This window comes from Pelophylax lessonae (assembly GCF_965119305.1).
Source record: "Pelophylax lessonae genome assembly, chromosome: 5".
Classification (NCBI taxonomy): Eukaryota; Metazoa; Chordata; class Amphibia; order Anura; family Ranidae; genus Pelophylax; species Pelophylax lessonae.
This window is the reverse complement of record NC_138772.1, coordinates 95,227,806-95,243,583: the sequence shown is the minus strand read 5'-3', so window position 1 is coordinate 95,243,583 and position 15,778 is coordinate 95,227,806. Positions and strand designations below refer to the sequence as shown.

The following is a 15,778-nucleotide window of genomic DNA, read 5'->3' as shown; positions in this document are numbered from 1 at the left end:
AGGATCGTCAAAGTTTTTTTTTTTTTTTTTCAAATATGTTTATTCATATAGAAAGTCAGAAACAATGAAAGAACAGCGTCAAAAAAGAAAAAAGTGCAAACACTGTTACAAAGAAAGTGCGCATACATCCAGTCATAGAGAGTAGAATATCACCAGACACCGCAATCATATAACATGGCCCACATACAGTATAAAACTAGACAATACGAGCTTCAAAAACAGTTTCAAGTGTGGCTGGTTATACACCGCAGCCACCCAAGTAATCCTTGGCATCAAGATACCCCATCTTCTAAGAAAAAAAAAAAATCAAATAAGAATCAACTAAAATCAAATTAGTTGATGTGTTTTTATTTTTTTCTTCTCTTTTTCTTTTTGTCTTCTGTTTTGCTTACTGTTTTTTTGAGGCTATATTCAGGATATTCAGGGTGACCAATTTTGTGGGTAAACAGTGGGGCGGACTCATGTCTAAAATACAGACTGAAATGAGGGGGCTAACAAAGATGAAAATGAGATCAAACCCCTGGCTTTAAGAACACAGCAGTTATTGCTTTGTGAATTTCATATTACTGGCATGTCTTTTACTTTCATTTGTACATAAATCCCAAGGTGGTATCTACAGGTTTGAGAATATTTTTTTTTCCAGCTATTCAAACAATTCTGTCTGATTTGAAAAAAATCTGGAAAAATTATCTCACTGACTGTTCCCTAGTAATGATGGAAATTATAAGAAAATACTAAGAAACAGTATTTGGCACTGGATTTGGAAATCCAGGAATTGGTAAACAAAATGACCAGTTTCCGTGAAATCCCCTTTTTTTTATGGGGACATGGTAGCCTTTCAAAGTGGGAGGTTCAATCAATGGTTTGCCACACAACAACATTCTACACGACCTTACACTCATAAACATCACTCTTATGACGATGGTAACACTTCTGATTCTTCACAGGCTTCATCAGTGTCCTCACGTGTGGGCACTCATCTATCACTTGGGCACAGAACTGGACACGACATACGGGGAAAACAAAAAAATTCTGAACAGAATTCTTCATGTAGTGGTGATAATTGTTCACTAATCTTACAAGCAGCTAAGTTTGCACGTACTTCTAAGGCATCTTTGGTGGAGTGTACTAGTGCAGGTGTTTCCAACTCTGGGGTTTCCTATAAGGTAAGCACGAAAAAAGCAGGAGCAGTGCCTAAGAGAATGTCGTGGAAATTAATAGGGCTTGGAGCATAGAAACCTGATCAGTGCGCTCAAGATTAATATGCACCAAACACTATTAATAGCTTGTACTGAAAAGTACAATTGTACCACTATTTTGTATAAAGTTTCCAAGCGCTCGGCGACAAAAAAGGAACAGATGCACTGGGTAATTTCGATGCCATCTGCCAGGTTTCTCTCCGGATATGTATGTTTGTGTATGCGTGAGTGTGGGTAAGAGCAAGTGTTTGTGTGTAAGAGTTTCTGTGTGTGTGTATGAGAGTTTCTGTGTGTGTGTATGAGAGTTTCTGTGTGTCTGCGTGCATGAATGGCTGTGTGAGCTTGTGTCTATGTGTTGCTTCCTGTTGCTGTGTCGAGTTTCCTGTGTCTTCTGTGTGAGTCTCAGGGCAGGGCTTGGTTTATTTACAGCAAGTGAACAAAAGGGAGTTACAGGGAGTGGCTTCACGACCACCAATCACAGAACATGTATACATTCAAAAAGTACAATGGGCAGTGCTTATGTAGAAACACAGCCATGTGCAGAGATGAGCAGAAATGGCTGCCATCTTATCCAATGGAAGGTTTTCACTAACAAGTCTTTCCTGCAATGACAGTTAAAGCAATATTCCCTGTGAATATCGATTATCGGTAAAAAACTGACACTGGGAGACATTATGACTATTTAACTAAAGAAATGTGCACAATCAAATTTTCCACAACAGAGAACTATAAATTAAATAGATGATTTTTTAGAAAGAGAGACAGTACAGACCAACAACAGATAGCAGATGGACAGGGCACCTTTAAAATCATTAATTTGTCTCACCATGTTCTCACTCAGGAAGAGGAACAGGCCTTGAATTTTGGCCTTGGTTTCTGCACGAGCAGGAACATGGATTGCTTTGAAATAGTTAAAGTTTGAATCTATTTGCCGAAAACTTAATTTTAAGTCCGTTTTTATAGGTCCAAAAATCAAGAAAAGCAATGCCCCCTTGGGTGGGACAATAGTCACTGGCAGAGATACAGTATAAAGCTCTTAAAACACTAATTGAATTAGAAAAATAATCTAGTGTGAATTTAATCACACCTCTTCAGCCAGTGCCAGATACCACTCATGTGCAAATGAACCCTGATGAATGGAAATTTAGGATAAAGTATAAGAAATTCCCAAGTCAGAATAAAACTAAAGTTGACTTATTTGTTAAAATGGTAACACAGGATGTAGAAGCACCACCCCTCGGGAAATTTCAAGGCAACCTTTCCTCTGACCTTGACCAGGCCCTCCATGATATACAGAATAATAAGGAGTTAATGGTAAAACCCTCAGATAAGGGAGGAAACATTGTGGTAATGAGCAATAACCAATATCTAGAAAAGTGCAACCAGATTTTAAACAAAAGAATGTGGTATAGAAAGATGTGCTGTCAGATTTTTAATAGCCACAAATGAGAGTTCTTTGAATTGATTGGTGGCGCCTTTCAGGAAGGTGTTTTTACTAAGGATACTGACAAATTTTTGAAAGTTGAAAACCCTATGACACCCACCTTTTTTACGCTCTACCTAAAGTGTACAAATGTATATAAGACCCACCTGGTAGACCCATTGTTTCTGGGAACAATTGTCTCACTGAGAATGCCAGTTCCTTAGTGTATGAAAGGCTTAGACCTTATTTGTAAGTTCTACCTTCATACTTGAAGGACACAATGCATATCCTCACCTTACTTGAAGGGATGTGTTTAACAGAAGATACCATCACAGCATCTATTGATGTAGAAACTTTATTCTTTAATATCCCTCATGGGAAGGGTTTAGCAGTCATTGATTATTTTCTGAAAGAACATGGGATGAATCAATATAGATACAAAGATTTTATTTTTATTTTATTTCATTATTATATATTCTGGTTCAATGGCTCCCACTACCTCCATGAACAGGGGGTGGCAATGGGGACCAAGGGTGCTTCATCATACGCCATCTTGTTTCTGGGGGGTGGAAGCGATGGCTTTTCTCATGTGAAGAGGCATTGATGTATCTCTGCCATGTAGATCTATGGGGGTGATACATTGATGATATTTTGATTTTTTTGGACTGGACCTTTGGGGCTGTTACAGAGATTTATTAATTACCTGAATGTGAACTTGTTCAATCTATTGTCTACCATCACATGGGTCAAACAAAGTCTTCTTTTTTTGGATCTCTATGTAGAAAAAAATGCGGAAAATGAAATTACTACTCAGTTATTTCGCAAATCAATGGCAAGTAGGGAGGGAATTTTGACAACTTAATCATGCAAAAACAATGCAAGTTCCACCCTGGAATTTTTTTTTTTTTTAAATACCCCCGGGACAGTCAGGGCTAGTGCATTCCACAATGGCTAGCCTCTGATCTGTCCCGGGTTGCACTTACCTGTTAGAAACTCAAAACAAGATCAGAGATGTTTTGGATAAATTCTGGTGTCTGTTTTGCAGACTTTGGATAGAAGTAACAGGTGTGGAAAAATTGGGCTTTGGATGTTGGTGGTGCCTTAACACTGTAGCCCTATAGCGGTACTGTTGATAAATCAAGTAATGCCTGTGCATCGTCAAGGACCAAGTGGCTGACGCCCGGTTTCAAATAACTCAGCTGACTCCTCCATGCATGATGCTGGGGTTATGGCAGGAGTAGCTGTCGACAAGGAGGCAGAATAAGCTGCTCTGACAGCTGCGGTGGACTGCACACTAGTCTCTGCTTGGTTGATAGAGGATAAGGATGGTTTAGTAAGCCAGCCCACCGCCTCCTCTGCATGCTGTGGCTGGATAGCATGGCAACATCACTAAACAGAGGAAATGGTACCCTGCCTGAGGACTGACCACGTCCACCTTTGCCTGTGGACACATAGGCTGCTGTCCCCCTCACAGTGCCGTGGGAATGTCAGCATTTCTTTGTTGGCCTCCCAGACATGAGTTTACATGGATATACCAAAATGTAATAGAGATAGGGAAATGTGTACTTGGATGCACTTTAATCAATGAAAAGTGGTGTTTGGTGCTTTTTAAATTGAGTACTCACTACAGACACACTCCACTGACACACTACACTACTGTTAGTTCACACAGTAAAAGTGCACTAACCCACTTCAATATACTGCAGTAAAAGTGCACTAACATACTTCAATTAACTCCAGTAAAAGTGCCCTGACACACTACAATATACTGCAATAAACCTGCCCTGACACCATAAACTAACACTACAGTAAACATGAATGGTCACACTACACTCACGCTGCGCTGTCACTATATTCACACTAAACTGGCACTACTGCAGTAAAAGTGCACTAACGTACTTCAATATACCGCAGTAAAAGTGCACTAACGTACTTCAATATACTGCAGTAGAAGTGGACTAACGCACTTCAATATACTGCTGTAAAAGTGTACTAACGCAATTCAATATACTGCCGTAAAAGTACCCTGACATACTTCAATATACTATATTAAACGTGCACTAACGCACTTCAATATACTGCAGTAAGCGTGCACTAATGCACTTCAATATATTTCAGTAAATGTGCATTAACATGCTTCAATATACTGCGGTAAATGTGCACTAATACACTTAAATGTACTGCAGTAAAAGTGCACAAACACACTTCAATATACTGCAGTAAAAGTTCACTAATGAACTTCAATATACTGCAGCAAAAGTGCACTAAAGCACTTTACTGCATTAAAACTGCCCTGACACACTACAATATACTGCAGTAAAATTACCCTGACACTCTTGGAGCACGACTTGTCATGCGACTTTGTATTCCCAAGTCACAGGACAAGTTGCACAAGTGTGATAGGGGCCTTAGTCTGTGGGCTTCAATATTGAGTTGGCTCCCCCTTTGCAGCTATAACAGCTTCAACTCTTCTGGGAAGGCTGTCCACAAGATTTAGGAGTGTGTCTATGGGAATGTTTGACCATTCTTCCAGAAGCGCATTTGTGAGGTCAGGCACTGATGTTGGATGAGAAGGCCTGGCTCACAGTCTCCGCTCTAATTCATCCCAAAGGTGTTCTATTGGGTTGAGGTAAGGACTCTGTGCAGCTCAGTCAAGTTCCTCCACCCTAAACTCGCTCATCCATGTCTTTATGGACCTTGCTTTGTGCACTGGTGTGCAGTCATGTTGGAACAGGAAGGGGCCATCTACAAACTGTTCCCACAAAGTTGGGAGCATGAAAGCGTCCAAAATGTCTTGGTGACGCATTAAGAGTTCCCTTCACTGGAACTAAAGGTAGAAGCCCAACCCATAAAAGGTAAAGGTATAGAACACCTTTGGGATGAATTAGAGCGGAGACTGTGAGCCAGGCCTTCTCTCCAATATCAGTGCCTGACCTCACAAATGCGCTTCTGGAAGAATGGTCAAACATTGCCATAGACACACTCCTAAACCTTGTGGACAGCCTTCCCAGAAGAGGTGAAGCTGTTATAGCTACAAAGGGTGGGCCAACTCAATGTTCAACCCTACAGACTAAGACTGGGATGCCATTAAAGTTCAGAGGCGTGTAAATACAGGCGTCCCAATACTTTTGGTAATATAGTGAATGTGACTGGCAGTGTGATTGGATGACATTGGGGTGTCCATAGTGAGCACAGCTCCGGTTACCAGATTCCCCCATTCATTCCTATATATGTACAGAGCAGTCACCTTCCCCATTTCTCATCAGTCTGACATCTCTGCTGAGATAACATCGGACATAGCACCCCTCCCTTCCCCCTCCTCCTCCCTGACACCCCGCTACAGCTGACTACAAGGAACCCGCAAGACTACAAGCCCCGCCTACTGCTCACTTCCCGGTACAGGTGCCAATCACTTCGCTGGCACCGCCCCCCGCCTTCTACAGACCCCGGCGGGCAGTGACAGAGGGGCGTGTCTGTAGGTGGCGGGGGCGTGGTTGTGTGGCTGTGTTGCTTAGCTTTAGGAGTGTCACGGAGCCGGGGAGATCTGAGCAGTGCCGGCCTCCTCCTCCTCCTCCTCCTGCTCTTCATCATCATCATCAGCACTCAGTGTATGGAGGAGGAGAAGACGGGCGACACTGAGCCGTACACTGCATAGTGCCCACTGTCTGCCTGTCTGTGTGTCTGTCTGTCTGTCTGTACTGACTGATCGCTGAGAAGAAGGGGAGCTGCGATCATGGCTCAGCCACAGAAGTTCTTTGAAAACCTGTCAGGAGCCGGGAAATCCATCGGGGTGCTGACCAGCGGAGGGGATGCCCAAGGTAAGAGGATGGACTCTGGGGGTGGTGGGTCCTGCATGACAACCTCATAGCTGGAATGTCCCCCTGGGTTGTCACCCTGCACCCCTCATAAATACCTGGTCTGTCCCACCCTGCACCCCCTATCATACCTGATCTGTCCCACCCTGCACCCCTCATACATACCTGGTCTGTCCCACCCTGAACCCCCCATATATACCTGGCCTGTCTCACCCTGAACCCCCATATATACCTGGCATTACCCACCCTGAACCCCCAAACATACCTGGCCTGTCCCACCCTGAACCCCCCCCCCCCATACATACCTGGTCTATCCCACCCTGCACCCCCTATCATACCTGATCTGTCCCACCTTGCACCCCCATACATACCTGGACTTTCCCAATCTGCACCCCCCATACATACCTTGTCTGTCCCACCCTGCACCCCTCATACATACCTGGGCTGTCCCAATCTGCACCCCCCATACATACCTGGGCTGTCCCAATCTGCACCCCCCATACATACCTGGGCTTTCCCACTCTGCACCCCCCATACATACCTTGTCTGACCCACCCTGCACCCCCATACATTCCTGGGCTGTCCCAATCTGCACCCCCCATACATACCTGGGCTTTCCCACTCTGCACCCCCCATACATACCTTGTCTGACCCACCCTGCACCCCCATACATTCCTGGGCTGTCCCAATCTGCACCCCCCATACATACCTGGGCTTTCCCACTCTGCACCCCCCATACATACCTTGTCTGACCCACCCTGCACCCCCATACATTCCTGGGCTGTCCCAATCTGCACCCCCCATACATACCTGGTCTGTCCCACCCTGAACCCCCCCATACATACTTAGTCTGTCCCACCCTGCACCCCCATACATACCTGGTCTGTCCCACCCTGCACCGCACCCCCATACATACCTGGACTTTCCCACTCTGCGCCCCCATACATACCTGGTCTGTCCCACCCTGCACCCCCCATACATACCTGACCTGTCCCCCTGATGCCTGGGTTGTCACACTGCACCCCCATACTGGTCTGTCCCACCCTGTTCCCCCTATACATATCTGGCCTGTCCCCCTGATCATGAGGATACCCGTGTGTTCTACCATCTATGTCAAGGACATTCCTGGATTTCCCCCACACCTTCCACCCCACATTCCTGCCATCAATTGTAAAAGGGTGACCATACACTCTACAATCTCCTTTACATCCGCCATCAGGTCTGTGATACAGAGGCATTCTGAATTGGATGCATATTGGATGCAATGTTAGGTCTGTCCCTCTATGAAATAGTTTTGGTAGTTCTGAAGCCCCATTCACACCTTTGCATTTCCCCAAAAGGCACCAAAATATGCTTGCGGTGCCAATTATTTCCTAACAACCCCCTAAGCACATCTAGGAAACGTGCGTTTTGTCGGGGGAAAAGGGGCATTACGAAAACGCACAAAGCTCACTGCCAAAAAAGTTGCAGGAGCTGCTTTGGCACATTTGTAGTTCAAGTGAATGGGCTGCCCTGTGATGTCACCTGACAAACATGCATATAAATGTCAAAGCCCGTCGGGCAGGGGTGAATGGGGCCTAAAGGAGATTGTACAGAGATTGCACAGTTCGGTTGTATAGTGTGTGACCAGCTTTATAGTATGCTGGGAGGAAGTTTACTAAAACTAAAGGAGAGAATCTGGAGCAGCTGTGCATGGTGACCAATCAGCTTCTAGCTCCAGCTTGTTTATTTAAGCTTTGGAAATGAAAGATAGAAGCTGATTGGTTGCCATTCTCAGCTGCTCTGGGTTCTGTGGCCGCAGTTTTGATAATTCCCCCCAGTATGTGACATGTCTTATACTCTGTACCACTAATGCACAGCTCATTGGCCCACACTCCACCTCTACCTACTTGGCAGATGCTTCTCAGATCTAGTAGCAGCAGCATTGGTACTCTGTCCTTTGACTGGGGCAGTGACAGCGGCACTGACTATGGTGCAGCTTAGGAAGAACACTAAACTGCCTTATGCTGGACATTCACCTATCAATTTCATCAATATTCTGATCAAATCTAGAAAATAAAGATTTTTTTATCTTTTTAATTTTTTTTTTTTTCATATGAGTTAGATTGCCTTCCACCAATTTTAGTAAATCAATGAAAGCGATCTGACGGGGGTTGTACAATTCTGATCTGTACGGTCCAACCAATTGATCTGGAAACACATTTGATTTTTGTTTTTCATTTTTTAATAGACTTTTGATATAAAAGCGATTGAATTGATGTTGGCAAACATACTTTCTGTGCCATCTTTACACATTCGTAAAATGTAGACTGTTGGATCAAATTGTCAATGGCATGACAAGGCGATGGGCAAATGGCAGGCATTTCAGTGGATGAAAGGGAAGTATGGGCAGGTCTGCAAGACACCTATGAAAATTATATATATATATTTCTATCACAGATGCGGTGAGCAGCACTACAGCATTATTTCATTAATTCATGTGCAAAGCAATCAAGCCATCACACAGGCTACATATATAGAGAGAAAAGTCCCCAGGGATTGCTGCACAAATAATTTCCTTTTATTGGAATAACATGGAAGAAGTAAATACCAGTACAATTGCAGAGTATATATACTGTAAGTAGTACAAGGACCACCATTATATCCAGCTTTGACCACCATATACAGACAGATGACCTTTTAGCAGCCTAATCAGAGAAATGCCAGTCATGCATGGCAGCTCCTTGGTTATCAGGTGTATAGGATGCCATCCCTGTGCCCGTTGACCATCAGGGGAAAGGAATGCAGTATTGGGAAGGTAGCCAGACATCAGTTTGGGATTCATGAGAGCCATGACCATCAGATTCCAGATCCTGGCACCATCCTATCAGTGGCAGCTTTCCCACCCCCCTTATAGAGGAGTTTTAGAAGTATGGAGCCTCATTGGCATCAGTATGAGATATGGCAGCATTAGGGGGTCCTTATTAATCATGGAGTCCATGTGATGATGATAGTAGTGGAGACAGGTGACATATGACAGGAGGAGGAGGAGGCAGATCCCAGGCAGAGCTGTGCTATCTCCATACTGCTGCATTGCGGGCTTTTCATGCAGTGACTAATCCAGCCATTCCTCACATCCTCCTTTCCTCCTCACCTCCCACTCACGGCCTATGTCTGCCTCCATGTTACAAGCCTGCAATTACCAACAACTACTATTACTACTTCCTCTGCCATGCAACATGCAGATCTCTATCCTGTGCTGTACTGCAAGTCTCAGCATGTCTGCCAGGAGATTACACAGTCCGGCAGATGGAATGAAGCATACCTTGATCAGCTTCCTGAATTATCTTCTTTTGCTCGTGTATTAATAACATTAAGGGACCATTTATTTCTATTTTTTATTTATTTTTTGTATCATTAGGTAGATGCGTTGTCATGCATCAATTTGTGTTTTCTCTGTGTGTTGACATGTGCGATTTCAGTGCATTTTTTAAATTTAAAATCTGTATTGGATAGGATTACCAGCCATTTTCCTAGGCTTGGTAAATCCCAATGCCAGTGCATAAAAATGCCTGTTAAATGCGTTTTGATGTTCTGCTATTGACTTCTTCGGGCCTCCCAATGTAGGGGAAAAAAATGAGCATGTATATTTATCGTACTGTAGCACTGAGAGGGGAGCACACACTATGACAGACCATGACACGTGTGTTTCAATGTGTTGGAACGTGTGTTAAAATGCAACATTGTAAATGAGCCCTGACTCGTGAATTCCTTGAAGGAAACAAATGTCCATTAAAGGATCACTTTTGTGAAAAAGTGACAGTGATAAGGTTAGGACACGTTGTCACACTGCCTGGGGCACTTTCATAGTTGCAGCAAAAGGTCTTTCCTCTTTAAATGATGTGACCGTTGTAAAAGAGTCTCTGACTTTCTCAGCCCTTGTCACTTTACCTGAACGCTGTGGTCAGATATGTAAATATTGATCAAAATATTATTAATAAAAAAAAAACATGTAAATATTGATAAAAATAGAAAATAAAAAATATTAAAAAGTTAAAAGATATGTAAAGATTGATCAAAATTATTATTATTATTATTATATAGGATTTATATTGTGCCAACAGTTTACGCAGCGCTTTACAACTTGAGGGTAGACAGTACAAATACAATACACTTTAATACTGTAGGAATCAGAGGGCCCTGCTCGTCAGAGCTTACAATCTAAGAGCAAATAAAAAAAAGATATGTAAATATTGATAAAAGTAGAAAATAAAAAAATGTAAAAATAAAAATTGTAAATATTGATTAAAATAAAAGATAGTTACGCAAATATTGATAGAAAATAAAAATATATAAAAAAATAAAACAAAATATGCAAATATTGATCAAAAGAAAAAAAATCTGTATGTAAATATTGAAAAAATATAGAAAATAAAAACCATAAGACCCCGTTCACACTGGGGCGACGCTACTTGCCGGGGCGACCTCACAGGTTGTTGTGCGACTTGACATATGTCAAGTCGCACTACAAGTCGCAATAGTGGAAACGGAGCCTCAGAGCAGGAGTCTCCAAACTTTCAAAGCAAAGGGCAAGTTTACTGCCCTTCAAGCTTTAGGGGGGCCAGGCTGTAGCCAGTGGGAGTAGAAAATGCCCTGGCATCGATGGGAGTAAACAATGCCGAAGGCTTGGTGGTCAATTGGGAGTAAAAAAAAAATAGATTTTTGGTGTCAGTGGGAGTGCCCAATCCTTGGTGTCAGTGGGAGGAATAGTGCCCAATCCTTGGTGTCAGTGGGAGGAATAGTGCCCAATCCTTGGTGTCAGTGGGAGGAGTAGTGCCCAATCCTTGGTGTCAGTGGGCAAATCGGTTCCCCATCTCTGGTGTCAGTGGGAGGAGGAGTACCCCGCTGTCTGGAAGGAATAGTGCCTCATATCAGTGGAAGGAATGGTACCCCAAGGTCCAGATAAAGGCAAGCAAAGGGCCACATACGGGCTGCAATTTGGAGACCTCTGATTTAGAGCAATCTACCTGCAAAGGTCTTCCTCTCTCATGCTGCCATCTGTATATTTTCAACAAAATGCCTTATTAGAATGGTTGCAATTACAGGCTACTGTATTCTCTTAGGTAAGCTTAACCCCTTAGCCTCGGCGGAACGCAAATATGCGGCCTCGGTTTCAGAGGGTTGTGGCCTCAGATACCGGGTTGATGCCTGCAGCCTCGCATACCGTGTTGATGCCTGCGGCCTCGGATACCGTGTTGATGCCTGCAGCCTCGGATACCGGGGTGATGCCTGCGGCCTCGCATAGCGTGTTGATGCCTGCGGCCTCGGATACCGGGGTGATGCCTGCGGCCTCGCATACCGGGTTGATGCCTGCAGGCTCGGATACCGAGTTGATGCCTGCAGCCTCGGATACCGGGGTGATGCCTGCGGCCTCGCATACCGGGGTGATACCTGCGGCCTCGGATACCGGGGTGATGCCTGCGGCCTCGCATACCGGGGTGATACCTGCGGCCTCGCATACCGGGGTGATGCCTGCGGCCTCGGATACCGGGGTGATGCCTGCAGCTAGAGGCATCACCCCAGTACCGTTGTTTAGAGCCGGCGGTTGGCTTTCTTGTAAGTATAGCCGATGTGGCTGAGTAGCCGCTCGGCTTTCATTACAAAGAGAGGGAGGGGACGTGGAGAGGGAGTGGATGCCCCCCCCCTCCGCCGTCTTCCACTGCTCACTTGGGTCTCCCGTCCCACCGCGAGACCTGAGTGACCAGCTGGCACGTCCACTGACTGGCCGAAGACCTGAACAAAGAGGAACTCAGCTCTAATTGGGTCTCCAATGTAGAAACCCGGAAGAAATGTCATAACATCACTTCCGGGTACTGGAGCCTTAACTCAGTCAAGTTCCCAGTTTCACTCACCAGTCCTTATAGACATTCTCATTCATGCTGCTGGATATTTCATTCTTTTTGAATAGTGAATGCAGCTGGAAGCCTGAGACATTCCCTGCAACAGGATGAGTGAGACTTTCCTTACAGCAGGATGAGTAAGATGGGATAAGGATTCTATAGGATGAGTCAGCCCACTAATAATACCATTTGGGTGGATAGATCCTTTATTAAGGCCAGTGATGCTACTATAAAGGTGCTGTGTCTTTGTTGTAGCGGTTAGATCTTTGCATGGTATAGAAGCATTAGTGATGAATAGTTGCAGTGTCATAATGTGTGGCTGTCATGACGCTACAGGTGCTGGTCAGCATGTTACATATGCAGCCTGTGTGTCTCCCATCCGATCTGTGCCTCCTCTAAACCCCTCGCAGCCCTCCTCCTCCTCCTCCTCGCTGTGTGTACGTGCGTGGATGGGAGTCCTAGCAGGGCTTCCTCTGACTCATACGTAATGGGAGGAAGCTGTATTGGGTAGCAGCATCACCATCCTCATCTTCACCTCTAATTACATTTCAAGGTCTCAGAATGTGCGGCCATCCCCCATCACACCCCCAGTGATTGAATAATACCCACCATGCCTCGGTATAGGAAAAAATTATTTATAACACCAGTGAATGTTGACCAGCATGACTGATTATGATATGAAATACGATGGAATGTGGGACTTTGATAATAAATATGATTGACTGCGAGTGTGATGATGATATTAAATATAGATCCACTGTGTCTGTTTGCGTAAATATAAGTATATTATAATTATAATAATAAATAATATGATTATTGATAATAATATATATTATAAATATTTAAATATATATATATATATATATATATATATATATATATATATAGATAGAAAGCAGTTTTGTTAAACTATGAGGCCTCTTTCACACAGGCGTTCCGTATGTCCGTATATCATCCCATCTGTTTGGGGATGATATACGGACATAATGAATGTCTATGGGATTGTGGATGTCAGTGGATGACCATCCGCTGACATCCGATTTGCATCCTTTCAGCTCTGTTCCGTTTTTTGGAACGAAAGAGAACCATATTTTTTCTTCCGTTTAAAAAATGGAAAGGACGCAAAATCGGATGTCAGTGGTGTCATCCGCTGACATCCTCAATCCCATAGACATACATTATGTCTGTATATTATCCGCAAACTGATGGGATGATACGTGGACATACGGACCGTGTCCGTGAAAAAATAAAAATAAAGTGCCGGAGCGGATCAAAATACGGTCCGCTCCGTGTGAAAGGACCCTAAGACTCCGTTCACACTGGGGCGACCTGTCAGGCGACCTGGTCGCCTGACAGGTCGCCGTAGGTTGCCTGCCATAGAGAAGCTGCGGACCCGTTCTAATAGGAGCGACACAAGTCGCTCTGACTTAGAAAAAGGGTCCAGAGCTTCTTTGGGGTGACCCGGAGCGACCTGCATAGACTTCAATGTTATAAAGTCCGTGCCGGCCAATCAGAGGTCGCGGTGCGGTGCGAGCAGCCTATGAGGTCGCCCCGGCAAGTCGGATCGCCCCAGTGTGAACGGGGCCTTGGACCTTAGACTAAGGCTGGCCATACATGTTCAATTTTCTTGTACAATTTTTTGTTATCTTTACCAAAAACCACATAATATGAGGTCAAAGCTAAACAACACTTTCAGTTGTATCCAATTAGGCAGGTCTTTGTACTACATAGTTGAGGGTAAATTTAAAGAAAATTGTACAAAAAACTGTAAGAAAATTGTATAATGTATGGGGTCAGCCTTAGTTATTCGACAAGCAGGTTTATTTTTTAGCTATTAGATTACAGCTTCATAGGCTTCTATGGGTCTATCTCCCTTCTTTTCTGGCCTTGGAGCACATCCCCTTAAAGTAGAAGTCCACCCTAACACTAAAATCCCTGCATCTCCAGACATCCACGATCTATCACTAACCTATCTAGCCCTGTAAAGAAGAAATCGGTATGCATACCTTTTTTGAAGCCGATCCGACCCGATCCCACACTGAGCTGTCAGCGGCGGCTTCTCTGTGGAGTCAGGTGCAGAGGACACATCCGACAACGGAAGCCCCAAAGTAAGTCTATGGGTGACGTCATTCCCCATTCATTTCACAGCTGTTGTCAGCTGTGTCCTCTGCAGAGCTTCCACCACTGGAGATTGGGTCAGATCGGCTTCAAAAAAGGTATGTATACTGATTTCTACTTTACAGGGCTAGAAAGGTTAGTGTTAGATTGTGGATGTCTATAGATGCAGGGATTTTAGAGTGGACTTTGACTTTAAGCTGGCCATACTCTGATTTGTCCCCAGTGAACTAGCTGAGTTTCGATCAGTGTGTAGAAGTCCCTCTCGACAGAAGTCGATTGTTTGGTCCACGTCTGTTGAAGGGACATGCTGGAAACATTTATCGATCAGTTAGCTGCAGATGCTAATTATTGCATTCTGACAATGGCTGGTGGAATTCCACAGTCCATCTTCTATGGCCAGCTATAGAAGTACAAAAGTATACACCTGGGATGGGGGTGTAATAGGTCAGAGGAACACGGCATAAAAGGTGAGCACACTTTGGGGGTTGTTTACTAAAACTGGAGAGTGCAAAATCTGGTGCATCTCTGCATAGAAACCAATCAGCTTCCAGGTTTTATTGTCAAAGAATAATTGAACAAGCTGAAGTTAGAAGCTGATTGGCCACCAGCAGATTCTGAGTGCAACAGCTTTAGTAAATCGCCCCTTTTTCTTAGGCCCCTTTCACGCGGCTCCGTTCAGTCGAAGGAGCCGTTCTGCTCAGCGGGGGATCGATCCACCGATCCCTGCTGAGCAGGCGGATGACAGCTCCATCTCCGCTCTGTGTGCGGAGAGGGAGGTGTCAGATTCCTGCTGTTCTCTATGGGGGAATTGGATGAGAACGGACCGCCTGTCCGTTCTCATCCGATCTGATCCACCAGACGGATGGAAAATAGGGTTTCCATCCGTCCGGATTTGACCGACAGGATCGGATCGAATGTCAGTGGACATGTCTCTGCTGACATCCGCTGCCCCATAGAGATGCATGGGGCATCCATTCAGATCCGCCTGAAAAACTGTTCGGCGTATGTGTGAAAGGGGCCTTAGGCTCCTTCCACACTAGTGCGATTTGTCATGCAACTTTGGACGCGTAGGGGTTGATTTACTCAAAGGAAATAGACTGTGCACTTTGCAAAGTGCAGTTGCTACAGAGCTTAGTAAATAAGCTAAAGCTTCACTTTACAAAGAATACCCAATCACATGCATGGAAATAAAAGAAAACAGCATTTTTGCATTTTTGCTTGCACATGATTGGATGATGGAAGTGAGCAGAGCTTCCCCTCTTTTACTAAGCTCTGGAGCAACTGCTCTTGCAGAGTTACACCCATGTCGCGCCCATCCAAAGTTGTTTCTAAGTTGCGATGTAA

The 15,778-nt window shown here is 44.4% G+C and overlaps 1 protein-coding gene across 3 annotated transcripts in view; it reads left to right on the top strand.

Moving 5' to 3' along the window:
* Positions 1–6,212: 6,212 nt before the first annotated feature.
* PFKP (phosphofructokinase, platelet) overlaps positions 6,213–15,778 on the top strand; it is a 166,522-nt gene continuing 156,956 nt past the window's right edge. For 2 of the 3 annotated variants that reach the window (XM_082257730.1, XM_082257731.1), the window contains exon 1: positions 6,213–6,440. In XM_082257730.1, the coding sequence (XP_082113856.1) occupies positions 6,356–6,440 (85 nt within the window). In that variant the 5' untranslated portion in view covers positions 6,213–6,355. The remainder of the gene's footprint in view (positions 6,441–15,778) is intronic. The other variant, XM_082257729.1, reaches the window with a different exon arrangement.